Raw genomic sequence first — 20,000 nt, forward strand, 5'->3', positions numbered from 1 at the left:
TCTACCCACCCTCCGTGGGCCAGCAGCAGGATGTCTAGTCATGGGAAGACTGCCGGTTCGATCCCTGGCTCCTCTCACAGCGTGCCGAAGTGTCCTTCAGCAAGAGGCTGAACCCCCTAGCGGCTCCCGATGAGCCTTGCGTGGCCACCTCCGTCAGTGTGTGAACAGCTCCTAAGTCCACAGCCGAGTGGCGTTCATGCGTCGGGAGTTTGAGGGCGAACTCTCTCACGCACCTTTTTTCTTTTCAAACTTCGCGGATCTCGACCCGGCGGCTCCTGATCCACGGCCGGGTCGCGGGTCCATTTCAAGTCGACCGATATGATCAGGCGGCAGTTACGCCGAGGAATAGAACAAGGACAAATAGAATTGTGCTGCCGATCCTTCAACCGCTTCGGCCCAGAGATGTTCCACTGTGGATCCAACGGGGGAGAAGGTGTGATTGTGTCAACAAGATGCAGGAAACATGAGGCTTTCCCCGCGACCGCGTCCGAATACAGAGATTTTATTACACACTCAAACGCTTGGCAGCCGGAAGCCGAGGAGCCGCCGAGTGCCCAGCTCCACACATCTGAGGCTTCGTTCGAAGCGCGGAAAGGCGTCCGTCCCCCGACGGGTTCTCCCGCGGCGCTGGCCTCGGCGCCCTCCCTCCCCTCCCCTTTCGTTTCTCTTCCCTCCGGAGGCCGTAAACATCCCCCGGCGACTGCCCGACGTCTGACGTCCGTAGGGAGATGTTACTGCCGGCGTCCGGGGGCGGAGGGAAAGGAAACCGACCCCGGGCTGCGCCTCGCGCCCTCTGCGTCTCCCTCTCTCTCTCTCTCTCTCTCTCAATTAAATTCTCTCTCTCCTTCTCTCTGTCTCCGTCTTCGCCTCTGTTTCTTTGCTCTCCCTGGAGTCGACTCGAGTCACTGTTTTGAAGGACTGCAACTTGACTTGACAGAAAATAATTGACTTGAGTCTCGACTCGGACTTGGAAGTCAGAGACGCGCGGTGTGTCCTCACTGGGGACGCGACGACTCCAATGACCTGCTTGGGTTCACTTCCATCCACTGAAATCCAGAACCCAAACGCCACCGGCAAACAAAAAGGTAATTGGGCGCGGTTGTCCTCCTCAGCTCATTGTCGCCGCCGCGGCTCGGTAGCGGGCGCACAGGCGACGTGGTGATCCAGGAATGTTCCATCCTGCCAGACGTCCTCATCAACACACAATTTGGTGTTGAGGAAGTTGAAACTAGGCATTATAAATCCATTCATGTTTGTTTGCACTAGCGTTTGGACACGGACACAGCTCTCCAGGCGATAAGGGATGCTGCGCTCATTGGAAACTCAGAAAACAAATTTGTTTCCGAAGTGATGCATTCACTGGAACTCTGGAAAAAATGGAATAAAACTTTATTATCTCTCATTTTTTTATGTCCCTTATCTTATTTTTATCTTTATCTCATATCTCTTATCTCGGGAGTCATCGCTTTTGGATTCAAAAACGAAATTCAATCATTTTAATTTAATCAAATCAATTTGTGCAAATATGTTCATAACCTTTGCGATATACTGCATGACAGACAGACAGGGGCGGAGTAACATAGTTTGATGTTTAGTCTGGCTGTAAGTATTTGCTCTTTAGAAGTGATGTAGAGGGAATATTTTTTTTGATTGAGAAGAAATTAAGAAATATATAAGCTTTTATAGTAATTTGTTGTTTGCTTGATTACATTTATTTCACTGAATATCAATAATTATAATACAAATTAAATTAATTGTCATACTTTTTGAAGAGGTTAGATAGATTGGCCAACAATATCATTATGAGATAGGTACTAATACCTTGTCTTTTCTCTTCATAAAGAGCAGATACTGCAGGTAAGACTGCAGTATCTTGGGGAAAAAAGTGACTTGACTTGGTTCTTGACTTGCATGAACTAAGGACTCCACTTGACTTGACATAACACGTGACTTGACTTGACTTGACATAACCTGTGACTTGACTTGACATAACCTGTGACTTGACTTGACATTACCTGTGACTTGACTTGATGTAACCTGTGACTTGACTTGACTTGACATAACCTGTGACTTGACTTGACTTGACATAACCTGTGACTTGACTTGACATAACCTGTGACTTGACTTGACATAACCTGTGACTTGCTTGACGTAACCTGTGACTTGACTTGACTTGACATAACCTGTGACTTGACTTGACATAACCTGTGACTTGACTTGACATAACCTGTGACTTGACTTGACATAACCTGTGACTTGACTTGACATAACCTGTGACTTGACTTGACATAACCTGTGACTTGACTTGACTTGACATAACCTGTGACTTGACTTGACATAACCTGTGACTTGACTTGACATAACCTGTGACTTGACTTGACATAACCTGTGGCTTGACTTAACTTGACTTGACTTGACATAACCTGTGACTTGACTTGACATAACCTGTGACTTGACTTGACATAACCTGTGACTTGACTTGACATAACCTGTGGCTTGACTTAACTTGACTTGACTTGACATAACCTGTGACTTGACTTGACATAACCTGTGGCTTGACTTAACTTGACTTTACTTGACATAACCTGTGACTTGACTTGACATAACCTGTGACTTGACTTGACTTGACGTAACCTGTGACTTGACTTGACATAACCTGTGACTTGACTTGACTTGACAAAACCTGTGACTTGACTTGACATAACCTGTGACTTGACTTGATATAACCTGTGACTTGACTTGACATAACCTGTGACTTGACTTGACTTGACATAACCTGTGACTTGACTTGACATAACCTGTGACTTGACTTGACTTGACATAACCTGTGACTTGACTTGACATAACCTGTGACTTGACTTGATATAACCTGTGACTTGACTTGACATAACCTGTGACTTGACTTGACATAACCTGTGGCTTGACTTAACTTGACTTGACTTGACAAAACCTGTGACATGACTTGACATAACCTGTGACTTCACTTGACTTGAAATAACCTGTGACTTGCCTTGACGTGACTTCACACAACCTGTGACTTGACTTGATTTGACTTAAATAAACCTGTGACTTGAAATAACCTGTGACTTGACTTGACACAACCTGTGACCTGACTTGACATAACCTGTGACTTGACTTGACCTGACTTGACATAACCTGTGACTTTACTTGACCTGTCTTGACATAACCTGTGACTTGACTTGACCTCACATAACTTGTCACATGGCTTGACTTGACATAAACTGTGACCTGACTTGACTTGCCCTAGGAAAAATGACTTGGGACTTACTTGGGACTTAGATCAGAGGGACTTGGTCACACGTCTGCTTGTGCCACTGGGATCAGTATTTGCCACGTGTTGAATAAAGGTACGGCCTTTCTCCACCTCTGTCTCTGTCCCTCTCTCCCTTTTTACCTATGTCTCTCTCTGTGTCCCGCTCACTGTCATTTTGTCTCTCTCCACCTCTGCTCTCTCTCTCTCTCTGCCTCTCGCTCTCTCTCTGCCCCCTCTCTCTTTCTTTGTGTCTCACTCTTTCTTTCTCTCACTCTCTCTCTCTCTATCTCTACCCGCCTCTTGCTCTCCCTCTCCCACACCACCCTTCCCCTCAACTCTCCCTATATTTGCTGTCCTAATGGGATTCCACGGGGGCGTAGTATTTCGAACGCACACTTCCGAAACCGTGGAATTGGATCCTCTGTTCAGCCGTCGACAGCGCTGCGAGCTGACGGAGCTGATGCGATTTCGCTTTGGCCCCCCAGGGGGGCTCCTTCCTCCCTCCCTCCCTCTTTTATCGGCACAGGCTGCCACTTGGATGGCTGCATGGCTGCCAGGCAGCTAGCGGGGATCCCCAAAATGTTGCTAATAGTGTTATTATCCTTCTATAGGAGACCGCGATTCACTGCAGCTTCATTTTCATTCACACATCATAAAATAAAGTTTGCCCATTTTTAGAGACCCCCAGTTTTCTGGAGGTTGTGAACATGTTTATTCGACCATTGACTGAAAGTTGAAGTCTTGACGGGACGACCCGAAACCGACTAGCTGAGGCCCAGACCCGAGGCCCGTGCGGGTTCGGGTCCACATTTTGGCATGGCCAATTGTGTTTGGGTCGGGTGACATTCTGTCACGTAGGGCCCCAGGTCTGTGAGACATTTTGTGTAATACCCGAGTGGATCCAGGCGGAGGCCCTATCACCACTGATCGGAAGGGAACTGCTCTGGAACATTACCTACCAGCCGATGACTAGCCCATCAGATTGCAAGGGAAAACATGAAGAAAAAACAGCATTTCAGGAGCAGTTTGAATGAACGGATTATCGAATTTCCCGTGAGGTCTCAACGGTGGGGCCCGGAGGGACCCCTTTATGTCATGTTATTTTAAATGGAAAATACATTTTCTTCCCTTTCAATTCACTCTTTTATTGATGTGAAACTATATGTCTTTAAACTGCAATGCTCGCTTATTGCTGACTGGTGATGTACAGCTACAGTAAAAGGTTTTCCCTGTGTGCGCGTGCGTGTGTGTGTGTGCGTATGTATGTAGGTGGGTAACTTGGGCCTCCTCTTCATGCTGCTGTTCTTCATCTATGCTGCTCTTGGTGTGGAGTTATTTGGAGAATTAGGTGAGTTTGATGACCCCAGCTTAATAAATGTGACCGAGGCCTCCACGGTAACGCCCTCCATCTCACCTCGTCTCTCTCTCTCTCTCTCTCTCTCTCCCTCTCTCTCTCCCTCCCTCCCTCATCTCTCTCTTTCTTTCTGTCTTCTCTCAGTGTGTAACGCCGACTACCCCTGCGAGGGCATGAGCCGCCACGCCACCTTTGAGAACTTCGGCATGGCCTTCCTCACGCTGTTCCAGGTCGCCACCGGCGACAACTGGAACGGGATCATGAAGGTACCGCAGCGGGGCAGGCGTCAACGCGGGTGTCGCGGGTGCCTTAGAGGCTCAATGCCTCTAAGGCACCCACTGATATAACCCAATACCAAGTAGTATCTAAACTTCCCCAGTCAACCGTTGCCTGCCTTCCATCCTTTTTGTTTACAGATCTAGAAAAAAAAAAAAAAGACTTCTTGTCTGGTTTCGCTGGCAGCACCACGAGCGTTCTTCGACTTAATGCGGCGTGTGATTGGCTCCCTACCGTCGCGGCATCTACAGCGTCCTGTTCAGGGACAGAATCATGATTTTTCAAGTGTGTCTTAAAACAACAGTCAGGTGTCCATATGTATATGACATGACAGTGAAAGAGGTTTTCCTCCCTGTAATCATTCCCCCTGTACGGGCTATTTGTTTAAAATGACACTGCCCCTATACTTCATGGCACAGTTTTGTACAGTTATTTAATCAATATTTTAATAATTTGAACGCTTTCAAAATGTATATGTGTAAAATGATGGGTATAGTAGAAAAAAAAAATACTGGTATTAGTACTGGTGTCCTTATCATTTTAACAATACCCAGCGTGAGTCATGATGGTTCACTGAAACTGGTTCATGTCATTCTACCTCTTTCTCCGTTGACGCAAGGGGGAAAGGAGGCACGATGACATCATGTCTTGGGGGCGGGGCCAGCCGTGCAAACCAGTTAAAAGTTTCAACCTTTGAGAGCAATGAATCTCAACCTTTGAGCACATCAAGGACCCTCAGTTTGGTCCGCATTACGCCGCGGACCCCATTTGATCAGATTCCGTCCCTGGGCTCCGCATGCAAGACAGTTTTCATTGTTCTAGGATCTGCTAAATGAACTGTACGTCGACGGCACAGTGAACGACCCTTTGGATCCTGGTTTCACTGTCGTCTCCCTCATGGTGCCAGCGTCTCGTCAATTAAATGACAGTAAAATTTAACTATTGATCATTTTTGCCTGGGACCTCATGACGTCCCCCTGGGGGTCTCCCGACCTCACGTTGAGGACCACTGCATTGGAGTGCAACACTAGTTTCCTGCTAATATCGTCTCAAACCCGCGATGGTTTTTTCCCATTTTAATCTCTACAAACCTCTCGTACAATTCACCCCAACTGTTATTCACAAGAAAAACAAAACATGAAACTCCACGTTCCCAAAAAGCCTTTGATTCTAATTAGGGCTCGAAAAGTGTTTGTTCTTGGAGACGCTTGACATGATTTTTATTTTTATTTTTTTTTAACCAAAATAAATCCCCAAATCAATTCCGGAGCAGAACGCCACGGGTGGGTTAGGATCGCAGCGGAACATTTTAAGACACATCTTCTGCTGCGGCTCAGCGATCTGAAAAGTTAATTAACCGGATAGGCGATCGATTCCCGGCGGCCGCGCCCGGGGGCCCCGCAAGGCGCGGGCGGTGCGGCGGCGGAACCTTCGACGGGAGGGAGCGCGAAGCTAAGAAAAAAAAACACGAAAAGAGAAAAAAGTGGCATTTCACGCGACAAAACGAAGCTCCCGAAATCACCTGTCTATTCAGCGGTGTCGCACGCCAATCAGCCGCCCGCTCTCCAATCACCTCCGAGGGCCCGGAGCTCCCGGTCCCCTCAGACGGGCGTTAATCACGACTGATTAGACTCGGAGGAGGAGGAGGAGGAGAGCAGGTGACATTTAAAACACAATCACATATTAGACGTGAAAGCGCTCTGAGGTGGCGGGGTCCGCTTCCCGCTTCCACCCGGCGAGCGCCGCGTCGCCTGATTGCGTCGCGCGCAGGTTGGTTTCGTTCGGCGGCTCTTCAAGTGGCAATCCGTCAGATCACCCGGAATTCCGGTTCCCCTGTTTTTCGACGACCCGGCTTCGGGCCGTCGCCTACGATGTTTTTCGGAAACGTACAGTTCATCCGCGTTTGGGCCCCGCCTACCCGGAAAACCAGCCTTTCAGGGCGGTGGAAACCAAGCTCTGGGAAAAGGTCTTCCAGGCTGCAGGTTTTTCCCACGCTCGGCTCTCTGGGTATTTCCTGTGGAGGAAGTAAAACGGAGCTTCTTGAAAACGCCGACGTCAGGACCTCGACCTGCGGCAGGAAACTACAACATGGCGGTGAAGGTCTCCCTGTCTCCACTCGGGGGTTAAAAGTCCGTCCAATTTTTATGGGGCCTGGTCCGTCCTGTCTGGTACCGTATCGCCCCCTACTGGCCCGGAGTGCTTTACAGTGCGTCAGCTTTGAAATCATTTTTGCGTTTTCGTGGGATTTAGGGTGAAAAATCAATTTTTCCGAAAAATCAGTGCAAACGTGCGGATGGGGCGTCACTTTCTTTTCACCGAGGTTTTCGTTCTTCCGATACATCGATTATTTTTTATTTTTTATTTTTTTCCTGAGGTGATGGGGATGTTTTTTGGTTATTTTTCTGTGACCGTTCATCCATATCTAATCACCGGCTATGCTTTTTTTTTTTTTTTTCGCGAATTCACCCCGGCTGCCTTTCACCCGAGCTTTGCGTTCTTGCCGGGGAAAGGCGGACCCCGCAGCCAATAATGGAAACGGCATAGCGAGAAACATTAAACATTCAAACATTAAATTGCTGTTTCTTATGAAGTGCCAGGTGAATAACTTCTTAAATATTTTTCCCTTTTTTCCTCCCAAAATAATCTCAGGGATTACCACTTTAATGAAGAACAATGCAACACTGCTGATCTCAGTCCTGTAACGCTCCATCGTGACTTTTCTTTATCTGATTTGATGATTCCCTCTCTTTTTTTTCCACACCTCTTACCTCACCGCCTCATCTCTATTTTACCCAAAATGCATTTCTCTGAACAACCCCAACCCACCCTCCATCCCGACTCAACCCATCTCATCTCTCTCTCTCTCTCTGTCTTTTCTCTCTCTCTCTCCCTTTTTATAATTTTTTTTTTTTCAAATTTTTATTCTGATTTGTTGCCTCCTCCCGCTCGGCAATTTCTCTCCTTCTCACCCTTTTGACACCCTGCCAACCCTGTCCACCCTCCACCCACCACCCTCCTCCACCACCCCAGGACACCCTCAGGGAGTGCCCCCCGGGGCATCCGCCCAGCGACTGCCACACGGGGCTCCAGTTCATCTCTCCCATGTACTTTGTGTCGTTCGTGCTGACGGCACAGTTCGTGCTGATCAACGTGGTGGTGGCGGTGCTGATGAAGCACCTGGACGACTCCAACAAGGAGGCGCAGGAGGACGCCGAGATGGACGCCGAGATCGAGCTGGAGCTGGCGCAGGGCGGCCTCTGCTGCATGATGGGGGGCATCGGCGCCATCGCCGGGGCCACCGCCGCCCCCGTGGGAGGGAGCGGAGGAGGCGGAGGAGGAGGAGGAGGAGGAGGAGGAGGTGGCGGCGTGACGGCCGGAGGTGCAACGGGGGGCGGCGGTGCGCTCGGAGGGATGCCGCTGCCCGTACGGAGTGGAGGAGGAGGTGGTGGAGGCGGGGGCGGAGGAGGAGGAGAAGCCTATGATGGCCAGAGGAACCATCGCTGCAGACTCTACTCTCCTGCACAGGTTGGTTCCCAGTCTGAAACACTTTGGAAGACGGGAAGGACCCCAGTTTTCAATCACTATTATAAGGCTCCTATGATGGGGTCTCAAATTCACGGACCATGAAATCTGCCTCCGTCCGCGTGATGGACAATTTGCCCACCCCAAAAAAAAAAGTGAATCACCGCCGTGCCCAGCCGGGTCACGCCCACTTTGCGGTTTGTGTTCCCATGGCGACGGAGCTGGAATCAGCAGCATGGAGTCGATAAGAAGCTCTGACTTTTTTTGGGGGGGGGGAAATGAATATGAAATGATGTGCGCTTAAAAAGTTTCATTTAGTCATCGTTTTTATTTTTAAATCTGTGAAATCTGTTATTTTTGGGAATCTAGGTGCGTGAAATCATGCAATATTGACTGTGAATTTGGTGTGGTCATAATTATCATTTATTAATTGATGCTTTCTCCTCCTACTACCTCGCAGACACTTGGCTCAGACAGATAACTCCTTGAAGTGAGCCTCTTCGGGTTGCCAGGTTGAGTTGGGAACCGCGTGTAGAGTGTGTATTGGGTTTAACGCGCTGACCTGGCAACTTTGGCGTCAAATAGAGAGAGCCATTTCATTTTGTTATTTGAATGGAAAAAAGAAAAGTACGGTTTAAGGAAATGGGAGGTTTTCCAGGAGAAAATGGGAGCACCAAGGTAGAATTATTATTATTATTTTTTTTAAGCTCTCACTTTGTTTATTCTTAAAAAAAAGAATAAACATGTTCTATAAAACTTTCTGCCACGGCTCTAGAGCTGGACTGACTTGGTTTGTCAGTTGAACATATTGAATATTTCAATCATTTACTTTTTGGGTATAATGGTTTTAAAACAGACCTAAATACTTCCAGTAATTTTCCAATTAATAAACACTAATTTCCATAAGTGCAGGGAAATAATTGACTGGGAACTGATTTATCGCTTTTGTAATTTCTATTCGATTAGCAGAGCCGCAGAACCACGGCGCGTTTTTTTTAATTCGGGGAAATTGAAAGCACAAGGCTGCCTGCGAGAGGAGGCTCCGCTACCGACGCTCCCTTCACTTCCCAATTCTCCCAAACGAGTTTGACTGAGACGAAAGTGAAAACGCACACCTGCGCACGCACACACGCACACACAGGATTTTAAAGATCCATGTGAAGTTCCACAAAAAAAGCACAAAGTAGAAAATCAACAGTTTGTACCTTATTGGTGCTTTTTAAATTAGCAACAGGGTCCATCCAACCGCAATCTGCATACAGATTCACTGTGACACACACACACACACACACACACACACACACACACACGCACACACACACTCAATTATAGCACCTGCAGATGAGAATAGATATTTTTAGAAGCACACTTGCCGCAGCAGAGCAGAATGCAATTTATTTTAAGAGAAAGAGGGAGAGAGGAAAGGAGAGCGAGGGCTCCGAATCAATTGGTGGAAAAAAACAAAAAACAAATGAAAGAACGAAGAAGAAGAAGGCACAAAGAAGCAAAGGAAATGCTGCAAATATTAATAGTTCCCGTGAATATTTAAACAAACAGGAGTGCGGTTGGAACAAAGGGAAGAAAGAAAGAAAGAAAGAAAGAAAGAAAGAAAGAAAGAAAGAAAGAAAGAGGCCAGACATGAGAGTCAATAATAATGTTCTCTAAATACGGGCTTAATGAAAATGAATTCAACTCAATTCTAAAAATAAAAATGGATAAATAAAAATACCAAAAAAAATATATATAGACAGTATATATATTGGTGCTTTTTAAAATTAACAGTATATATACAGTATATATAAACCATGTACATACATCCTAAAAATAAATGGGATAGAAAATGCTGCAAGAAAATGTAAAACCAGATATCCCAGTCTCCCCACCAGGGAATAATAAAGTCTCATGTTATTTCGGTGTCTGGCTCCTGGGACAGAACGTCTGACTGAGTGACTTGAAGTAGAGGGACTAACTATTTGAGGTGTTCGTCCATAAGTGGACGAGCTATGAGAGAGGCAGAGAGAGAGAGAGAGAGAGAGAGAGAGAGAGAGAGAGAGGGAGAGAGGGAGAGAGACAGAGAGGGAGACGGAGAGAGAGGGACAGGAACGACGGAGTGAGATAGTGAGCAGGTAGCAGGTGGAGCCGGCGTCTCATTGTGTGTGGAGCTCATTGTCTGTCATTCCACTGGTATTTTTAACCACAGGGAGGAGAGGAGCGAGGTGGAGAGACAGAGAGAGGGAGAGAGAGGGCGAGGGATAGAGAGATGACAGATGACAGACTGGAGAACAAAAACCTTTTCTCATTTCTTCTCGTTTCTTTCTATATGTGCTCCATTTTAAATCCCTGCTCTGATTCACCAGCAAAGACGTCCAGCACAATGAGGGTGCAGCTGTGTGTGTGTGTGTGTGTGTGTGTGTGTGTGTGTGTGTGTGTCTTCTATATTTAAGTGCGTACCAGTGGTGAATGCACTGAGAGATGTGTTGGTGTGCTCCTGCACGCTTGGTCTTGTACACAAGGGAGTCAGGCCCCAGGGCGGTGTTTTGGCACCGTGGCAGGATGGGAGGGATGGGACTACACGCCTGTGTGTGTGTGTGTGTGTGTGTGTGTGTGTGTGTGTGTGTGTGTGTATGAACTTCACTTCACTTATATCCCAACAATATATGAAAGGAAACAGACACACACACACACACACACACACACACACACACACACACACACACACACACACACACACACACAAACACACACACTTTAAATCCCTCACTACTTGTTGCCCTCCAAAGACAAGAAGATGTATTGTTCTTATGAGGACCCTGTTCACACGTGTTACTTCATCTTATGTCCCGTCGAGCGTGGGAACCGGACCGACCTGCAGCTCATGTACCATTTGCTCTGCAGAACAAGTCCGGCCACACCCTCCCATTCAAACAGGTTTCCACCCGACCAATCACAACCATTTATCTTACATGGGGCGGGGTCATTACGATGACGACGCAGAGGAGAGCTGTTGACACACCTTACCAAGATGGCTGCCGCTGATGTGGAATGGAACTGATTGGTTGTAGGTCCATCCACTGCCCTGATTGGCTGTAGGTCTATCCAACGCTCTGATTGGTTGTAGGTCTATCCAACGCTCTGATTGGTTGTAGGTCGACCCAATGATCTGATTGGTTGTAGGTCTATCTTAAATCTTGGTCGTGGATCTATCCAATGCTCTGATTGGTCGCAGGTCTATCCGATGCCATGATTGGTCGTAGGTCGACCAAATTGCGTTCAGAGAAATTTTTGTCGACAGCCATTGGTAACGCCCGCCCGTTGGTAACGCCGGTTGGAAATTGAAAATCAACGGAGAGGTTCCAGACAAATACGCACTTACAAGTTGGTCTGGCTTTGTACCACCTCCCTAGACATTGTTGCAGACCAAGCACAGCCCTTCATGGCAGCGGTGTTCCCTGATGGCAGTGGCCTCTTTCCGCAGGATAACGCCTCCTGCCACACTGCAAAAAACGTTCAGGAATGGATGGGGGAACACGACAAAGAGTTCAAGGTGTTGACTTGGCCTCCAAATTCCCCGGATCTCTGTCCGATGGAGCGTCTGTGGAACGGTAGCTCAGGAGGTAGAGCTGGTGGTCTAGTAGTCTCTAAAGGTTGCTGGTTGGATCCCAGGCTCCTCCTGCTAGCATGCTGTAGTGTCCTTGAGCAAGACACTTAGCCCCTCATTGCTCCTGATGGCTGCGTCCATCGGTGTTTGAACAATTGTAAGTCGCTTTGGATAAAAGCGTCTGCTAAATGTAATGTAATGTAATGTAAATGTGCTGGAACAACAAGCCCGATCCACGGGGGCCCCGCCTCCAACTTCCAGGACTTAAAGGATCTGCTGCTAACGTCTTGGTGCCGCAGGACACCTTCAGAGGTGGAGTCCGTGCCTCCACGGGTCACAGCTGTTTTAGTGAAACGAGTTGGAGCTGCACAGCGTTAGTGTTATTAGTGGAGCTTTTAATGTCGAGGCTGATCAGTGTATTTTGCCATTTTTTCTAGTTTATTGCTTATGTTTCTTCGGCTAATCCCCATTGTTCATTGCCAAGCATTAGGTTTATCGTATATTGCCAGATTTTTATTTTGCATTGCTTATTAGCAGGTTTATTTTATTGTTAAATTTAGTTTTTGTTTATTGCATATTGTCTGTCTGTCTATCTGTCTGTCTGTCTCTCTATCTATCATCGTCTGTCACAAAGTTTATTGTGCATAATCCCTCATTCAATCAAGTAATGAATAATTCTGGTGTGTGTGTGTGTGTGTGTGTGTGTGTGTGCGTTTGTGCATGTGTGCATGTGTGCATGTGTGCGTGTGTGTGTGTGTGTGTGTGTGGACGCCTGCGTGTATCAGCACTGTGGGGTTGTGATCACAGTGGGGAGTGGGTAGTGAATCTGGAGGTTCAGTTGGTAACACTCAGGGACTCCCCGCCCCGCCCTGGCCGTGCCACTCGATAAAATCAGCGCGCCCATAGTGTGTGTGTGTGTGTGTGTGTGTGTGTGTGTGTGTGTGTGTGTATGTGTGTCTGTACTTTCATGTGTCGGTGGTTCCTGCCAAGACCGATTTATCTACTGTGGCCGCCCTCCCACCTTTCACCCTAGAGAGAGAGAGAGAGAGAGAGAGAGAGAGAGAGAGAGAGAGAGAGAGAGAGAGAGAGAGAGAGAGATGCAAGAACTTTGAACGCCAGACGCCGCTGCGCCCCTGGGTATAAGTGAAGTCCCAGATGAGTAGCGGAGACGGGCGTGGCGCTCAAACGCAGGAAGACTGATGGGCTGAGATGTCGTCTTGGAAGACAACAACAACAACAAAAGGGAAAGAAAGAAGAAGATCAAGAGCAAGGCAAAGAAGAGGGAACTCGGCGGTGGCAAAGCGGTTTGAGTGGCAGGCGTGTGCGTGAGCCCGGTATGGGAAGTGTCTTGCAGCGAGCGGAGCCGTCACACATCTCAGGAGGTTGAGAGAGCTGCCAGGTGTGACGCCTGCACTGATGAAACCTCCTCCGCTTTCAAAGCCAGCGTCACGTCGAGGCAGCGGCAGTCAGACACCTCCAGTCCGAGTCGAGTCCCAAGCGCTGGCCCCCCTGCTCCGCTCTGGTCCAGTCAAAGGGCTTACAGAGGATCAGCACTTCCAGTGACTACAGATAATGATTCATCCCCGGAAAGACACCGCGTCTGCGTTTTTGGTTTGAGTTTTTGGGTTTGTGTCTGTGTAAAAAACTAGCTTTTTGCTATTTTTTAATGAACCACATTTGATGGAAATCTCAAAGAGAGCCACTGTCATTTGTGACATTTGTCGGACTCGTCCAAATCCCGAAAACCTCAACATCCCAAAATTGCAGATGTACAGAAACACACATTTGCCTATGCATATAGAAAACAAGTTTATATCCATGAATAAGTTATAAAAAAAAAATTATAGGAGAGTTGATTCGACCGCTGCACTAACTAGCATTTTCGGTTTCATCTATACATGCAAAGCAGTGAATGTGTTCTGGTGAATAAAGTCATGAGTTATAAACACAGATCAGCCTCAACATTAAAACCACTAAAAACACTAATACTGTGCAGCTCCCCCTCGTGTCGCCAAAAAGGCTGTGACCTGTGGAGGCATGGACTCCACCTCTGAAGGTGTCCTGTGGTTTCTGGCACCAAGAACTTAGCAGCAGATCCTTTAAGTCCCGGAAGTTGGAGGTGGGGCCCCCATGGATCAGGCTTGTTGTTCTAGCACAGGCCTGGCCAACCCGCGACTCGCGAGCCTCATGTGGCTCTTTGGCTGGTTTCATGCAGCTCTTAAGGGGCTTTCACATGACAAGCGTCAAAAATGCAGAGAAAAAAAGCGCAGCCATTCATTCCCTATTATGATTATAAAATCGCTATGATGTATCACTCGTTTTCCACCGCGGATCACTTCCTCATTTACTCAAAGCGGACAGCAGCAGGAGTCATGTCCCATTAACGCCTGTTTTATTAGTCCTAATGCCGCGTTTACACCAAAGGCGCCGGGGCGGCGCGCCTCCATACAAAGTCAACATATAGACGCGTTCCAGTCGCCTGGAACGCGTCTAACGCGGCATTAGGACTAATAAAACACCAAATAAGATTCCAAAAGCTTTGGAAGTTTATTTTCAACATTATTGACATGGTTAGTAGTCAACATATAAGATGGATCGGCCGGTGAATTGCGTTGCGTATCCGACATCCCCGATGGAGAACTGTGAAGGCTGGAGGGGTGTGTGTGTGTGTGTGTGTGTGTGTGTGTGTGTGTGTATGTGTGTGTGTGTGTGTGTTGCGACTCGCGAGCGACACGCGAGCTGCAGCCAGTGTTGCCAGATTGGGCCAATCTGGCAACACTGATTTCTACAGTCGCGAGCGGACCGTGAGATCATTTCAGTAGTAAACAATGTGTCACTCTCATAATGGCAGGGAGAAAAAGCACAGCAAAACGAAAATATGAGGATGAGCACAGGACGTTTTTGACAGAGTGGAAGAGTTTATATTTTTTTGTTGAACGTAATGGCAAGCCATTCTGCCTTATATGTCAGGCGTCAGTAGCGCATTTCAAAACTTCAAATCTTCAGCGCCACTTCAGCTCACTCCATGCTAACATCGACCAGGAATTTTCCAGAAGGGACTGAACTTCGCAAGCACAAGTTGGTCACTTTGAAAAGTCAGGCAGAAAAGCAGATACAGTTTTTCCAAAATTTACGAAGCACTCAGAGACCGTAACGCTTGCATCATATCAACTGGCTTGGAACATTGCAAAGGCTAAAAAGCCATACAATGAAGGGGACTTCGTTAAAAAATGCCTCAGTGACGCTGTTGAAATCTTGTCTCCTGAAGACCACAAACTAAAACTAAGTGTATCAGACATCCAACTGTCCCGCCACACTGTTGAACGCAGAATATCGGACATTAACACGGCTATTGAATCACACGGCTATTGAATCACAGTTGCACTCTGACCTTCAAGCATGTGAGTATTTTAGTGTCTCATTGGATGAGAGTTGTGACATACAAGACAAGCCTCAGTTGGCAATATTTGTACTCCTTGATATTGTGCCATTAAAAGACAGACCCGTGACATAGATGTGAAAGAAACAATGATGGCTGCATTTACGAAAGCAAATCTACCCATACAGAAACTAACTGCAATAGCCACGGATGGAGCGCCAGCCATGATCGGATCTGTGAACGGGCTTGTGGGGCTGTGCAAAGCTGACCAAACATTTCACGAGTTTTGGAATTTCCACTGCATCATCCACAGGGAGCAACTCGTGTCTAAATCATTGAATTTAGACAACGTCATGAAGCCTGTGATGGAAATCGTCAACTACATCCGCACACATGTGCTTAACCACAGGCAATTCAGCAATCTTATCGCTGAGCTGGACCAAGGGCTTCCAGGTGACCTGCCGCTGCACTGCACTGTGAGGTGGCTATCAAAAGGCAAGGTACTCTCTCGCTTCTTTGAGCTTTTGGATGCCGTGAAACTGTTCCTGGAAGAGAAGGACAAGGACTATCCCGAGCTCTCGGACCTCGAGTGGATTATGGATCTGGCCTTTTTGGTCGACTTGCTGTGTCACTTGGACAGACTGAACCTGACCCTGCAGGGTAAGTTAAAAATGCTGCCTGACCTGGTGCAAAGTGTGTTTGCGTATGTCAACAAACTGAAGCTGTTCAAGACGCATATTCAAAAGGGAGATTTAACGCATTTTCCCACTCTGCTAAAAGCCAGCAGGCAAGTCACCAGCGCCGCCCTGAAAAAGAAAAGAGACAGATATGCAACACTGGTTGAAAACCTGCACGAAAGCTTTGTGACCCGGTTCCGTGATCTACAACTGAAAAGGCCACAGATTACGTTCGTCGTCGACCAATTTAATGCGGATACGGACTGTTTGAAAGCCTCGCTCGTCACAGATGAGGCTACGGCTGAGTTGGAGATGATCGATTTTTTGTGAGGAGGACCGACTGAAAGCTGCTTTAAGGGAAGGGACCATTGAGTTCTGAAAAAGTGTGCCAATGGAAAAATACCCCAATGTCAAACGGGCTGCGCTTAAGATACTGTCAATGTTTGGGTCAACATACATCTGCGAGTCTGTGTTTTCTACCCTAAAACATGTGAAATCAAAGGATTGATCTGTTCTGACTGACACCCATGTGAAAGAATTGCTTCGAGTGGCAACAACGAAATACAAGCCAGATTTGAAGAGGATTGTTCAAGACAAGGAATGCCAGAAGTCCCACTAAGCAACATGCATAGTAAGAGAAAAACGCTATTGTTAATTATTATATTTTTGTTTGTGGACTGAGAGGTATACCGCGGAAACGCAGTACTTTCATTTAGGAGTCCTGGCTCAATGGTAGCGGCTTTGAACTCGAGCTCCGATAGCGGGTTTGATCCTCGTAACCACACATTTTCAAAAATGTGGCCAGGGCTCCGAAACACCTAGTCCCAGGTATATGTGGATGGCCAATGCACCGGATCGTGTATGGTAGGCAAGAGCCAAAACTGATTCTTAAAGGTTAGGGTTTAAGGGACACTATTGAATAAATTGACCCAACATGAAAAAAATACATCCTTGTCATTAAACTCGAAGTCCAATTCCCTCCTCTATGAATAAATAAAAAACAGTACTTTTTGAACTGAGAGTTTGTGTGTGTGAGACAGTGCACACAATGTTATATTTTTGTTTGTGGACTTGGTTGAACTGAGAGTTTGTGTGTGTGAGACAGTGCACACAATGTTAATTGTTGAAAATAACTGGCCTGTGGTCTTAGTACTCCATCCATCCATCCATCTTCAACCGATTATCCTTAGTCGGGTCACGGGGGCTAGGAGTCAATTTCTGTCATTATCATGTTGGTGTGTGACATTTACAATAAATCTGGCTGAGCAGAGGTCTGTGTGTGTGTGTGTGTGTGTGAGGAAGGGATGGGGTGATGGGGTTCATGTGTGCCCATGTGTATGATGTGGCTCTTTGCAGTAACACAGTAAAAAAAGAGGCTCTTAGTCTCTGACTGGTTGGCCACCCCTGTTCTAGCACATCCCACAGATGCTCCATCGGATCGGACCCTAACCCCATCCATCCACATGATGTAGAAGAAAAAGTGTTTCATCAGACCTCAACCTTCTTCCATTGCTCCATGGTCCAGTTGTGACGCTCATGTGTCCATTGTAGGTGCTTTCAGGGGTGGACAGGGGTCAGCATGGACACTGTGAGCTCCCATACGCAGCAAGCTGCCATGCACTGTGTATTCTACACCTTTCTATCATAGCACCATCCACTGTTTCAACACTTTGTGCTGCAGTAGTTCTTCTGTGGGATGGAACCAGACGGACTAGACTTCACTCCCCACGTGCATCAATGAACCTTGGGCCCCATGACCCTGTCGCCCTATCACCGGTCGTCCTTCCTTGGACACTGTTGGTAGTAGTAGTAACCACTGCAGAGCGGGAACAGCCACAAGACCTGTGGTGGTGGAGATGCTGTGACCCAGTCGTCCAGCATCACAATGTGCTCCTTGTCAAAGTGGCTCAGATCCTTACGCTGCTTCAACACATCAACTTCAACAACTGACTCTTCACTTCTGCCCAGGTGCCATCGGAACCAGATGATCAATGTTATTCACTTCAGCTGTGACCGGTTTTATTGTTGTGGCTGATCGCTTTATGTATACAGTATATATATATATATATATATATATATATATATATATATATAGAATAAAATATCAGTCAAAGTCCAAGTCCAAAGCCTGAGTGCGATTCCGTTCTGAATACAAGTCGAGTCACGAGTGAAGAAAACCAGGACCAGAGTCCGAGACCTGGACTAAGAATCGAGAAGAGGAAAAGCTGGTAAAGATGACGCACTAACATTTTGCGCTGGTTATAACACTGAATGAGAGCGTTGCAGGGTGAAAAAACAGTGAAATAGAAGCTTTCAAGAAGGTGCTGTTGGAAAGCACAGAGTAAGAACGACCTAAGAAGGGAAAATCTAAACCACTCTCAAAATAATTGGTCGGAAATAATCAAGAAGCCTTTATTAAAGTTACTTACCAACATGTTTTGGCCAACATGCCATCTGTTAAAAAGAAGCGGACACACTCTCGTCCTTTTTAAATCATAAGAGCATATTTATACGGAATATAAATGTGTGTCGGATCCAAAACAGGGAATCTGGGGGAGCGGGTGGAAGTGAGCCTCTCCAATGAAATCCAACGATTGAATATAACAAAACGGAAAGAAGAAAACCCTCACTCATCATTTTCTTTCCGTCCCTCCACCACACGCTTCATCCTCCTCCTTTCTCGCCGCGTCGCTCCAAAGCTTCTCGCTGACAGAGTCCAACCTTCGGCCCGACTCTTAAGCGGCTCCGAGCGGGCGCTTTGAAAGCCTCTCTGCGGCTCTTTTAAAGGCGCCCGGCGCTCTCGTAGAAACGTTTAATTAAGTGAAAAAGAAATAGGTATATATCGTCCCCGGGACGTATTAAGATAAAGATAACTGACGTGAAAAATGTAAGAGACCCTCAAGAGAACGAGCAGGTCCCAATAAAAAACAGTCTATTAATAAAAAAAAAATAGAACAAGGGATGAATGAGCAGAGAGTGAGAAAGGGAAGACAAGGAGGAAGAGATCCACTGGATTGAGACTCATAAACAAAGAAATCCACTCATTTGAAGATTTGGAAGGGTTGTCTTTGGAAATACCCGGTTGGGGCAGCCGAGCGTGATTCCAGGTTCAGGTGCCGTGTTTTGGCTCCAGCCGTGGGTGGATCCACCGGGTTCGATTAAAGTTCCCCGCTGGATTTTCACTCTCCCGACCTGGAAGTCCTAGATCAGCCATTGAATTGTCTCTGTACAATCACCCGCTTGCGGCCTTGGAAAAAAAAAAAAATTGGAAGAGAAATATTGATGAAATGCCTTAATTCTTGTATTGTGCATAGCTCACCGGCTTTTAAACATACCTCATACCTCATGTCCACGGGTTGAATTGGGCCTGGACCGACACCCGTTTAAAAAGATGATTAAGAAAGATATTGGCAGGGGCGTCTTCCCATGCCAACGTATTGATATTATCGATAAGGATCTTCCGGAAGGGATCAAACTCACCGATAACTCTGAAGGACCGCGCCCGTGAAATTCCCATCGTCAGAGCGGGAATTTTTCACCGCACTCAAATGAGCCATAGCTTGAGAAACTTAAGTTCCAGCAGCCGCTGGTAAATGATTGTTGTAACCATTACTGTAATTACGGTAGTCAGGTCTTAACCGGATAGATAGATAGATAGATAGATAGATAGATAGATAGATAGATAGATAGATAGATAGATAGATAGATAGATAGATAGATAGATGGATGGATGGATCAATAGATCAATAGATAGACAGATATGAGAGCCAGTTAAACTGGATTCCTCCAATTTTACAAATTAAGATTAGGCTCCACCCACCTCCATCCATCCACTGAACACCTCCTGATCAGCTCATGACGGTACTTGTGGATGAGCCTTCAGCTCGGCCGTGCCTCACAAAAACCAGCAAATGCTGTTT

General features: G+C 46.9%; 1 protein-coding gene across 1 annotated transcript in view; it reads left to right on the forward strand.

Moving 5' to 3' along the window:
• The window catches only part of cacna1ib (calcium voltage-gated channel subunit alpha1 Ib), a gene marked incomplete at its 3' end in the record, with an annotated part of 165,957 nt that overhangs the window by 128,869 nt on the left and 17,088 nt on the right, over positions 1-20,000 (forward strand). The window contains exons 30-32 of the mRNA XM_079998880.1: positions 4,544-4,622; positions 4,773-4,894; positions 7,935-8,429. Of these exons, the coding sequence (XP_079855006.1) occupies positions 4,544-4,622; positions 4,773-4,894; positions 7,935-8,429 (696 nt within the window). The remainder of the gene's footprint in view (positions 1-4,543; positions 4,623-4,772; positions 4,895-7,934; positions 8,430-20,000) is intronic.

Source organism: Zeus faber, assembly GCF_960531495.2.
Source record: "Zeus faber genome assembly, chromosome: 4".
Classification (NCBI taxonomy): Eukaryota; Metazoa; Chordata; class Actinopteri; order Zeiformes; family Zeidae; genus Zeus; species Zeus faber.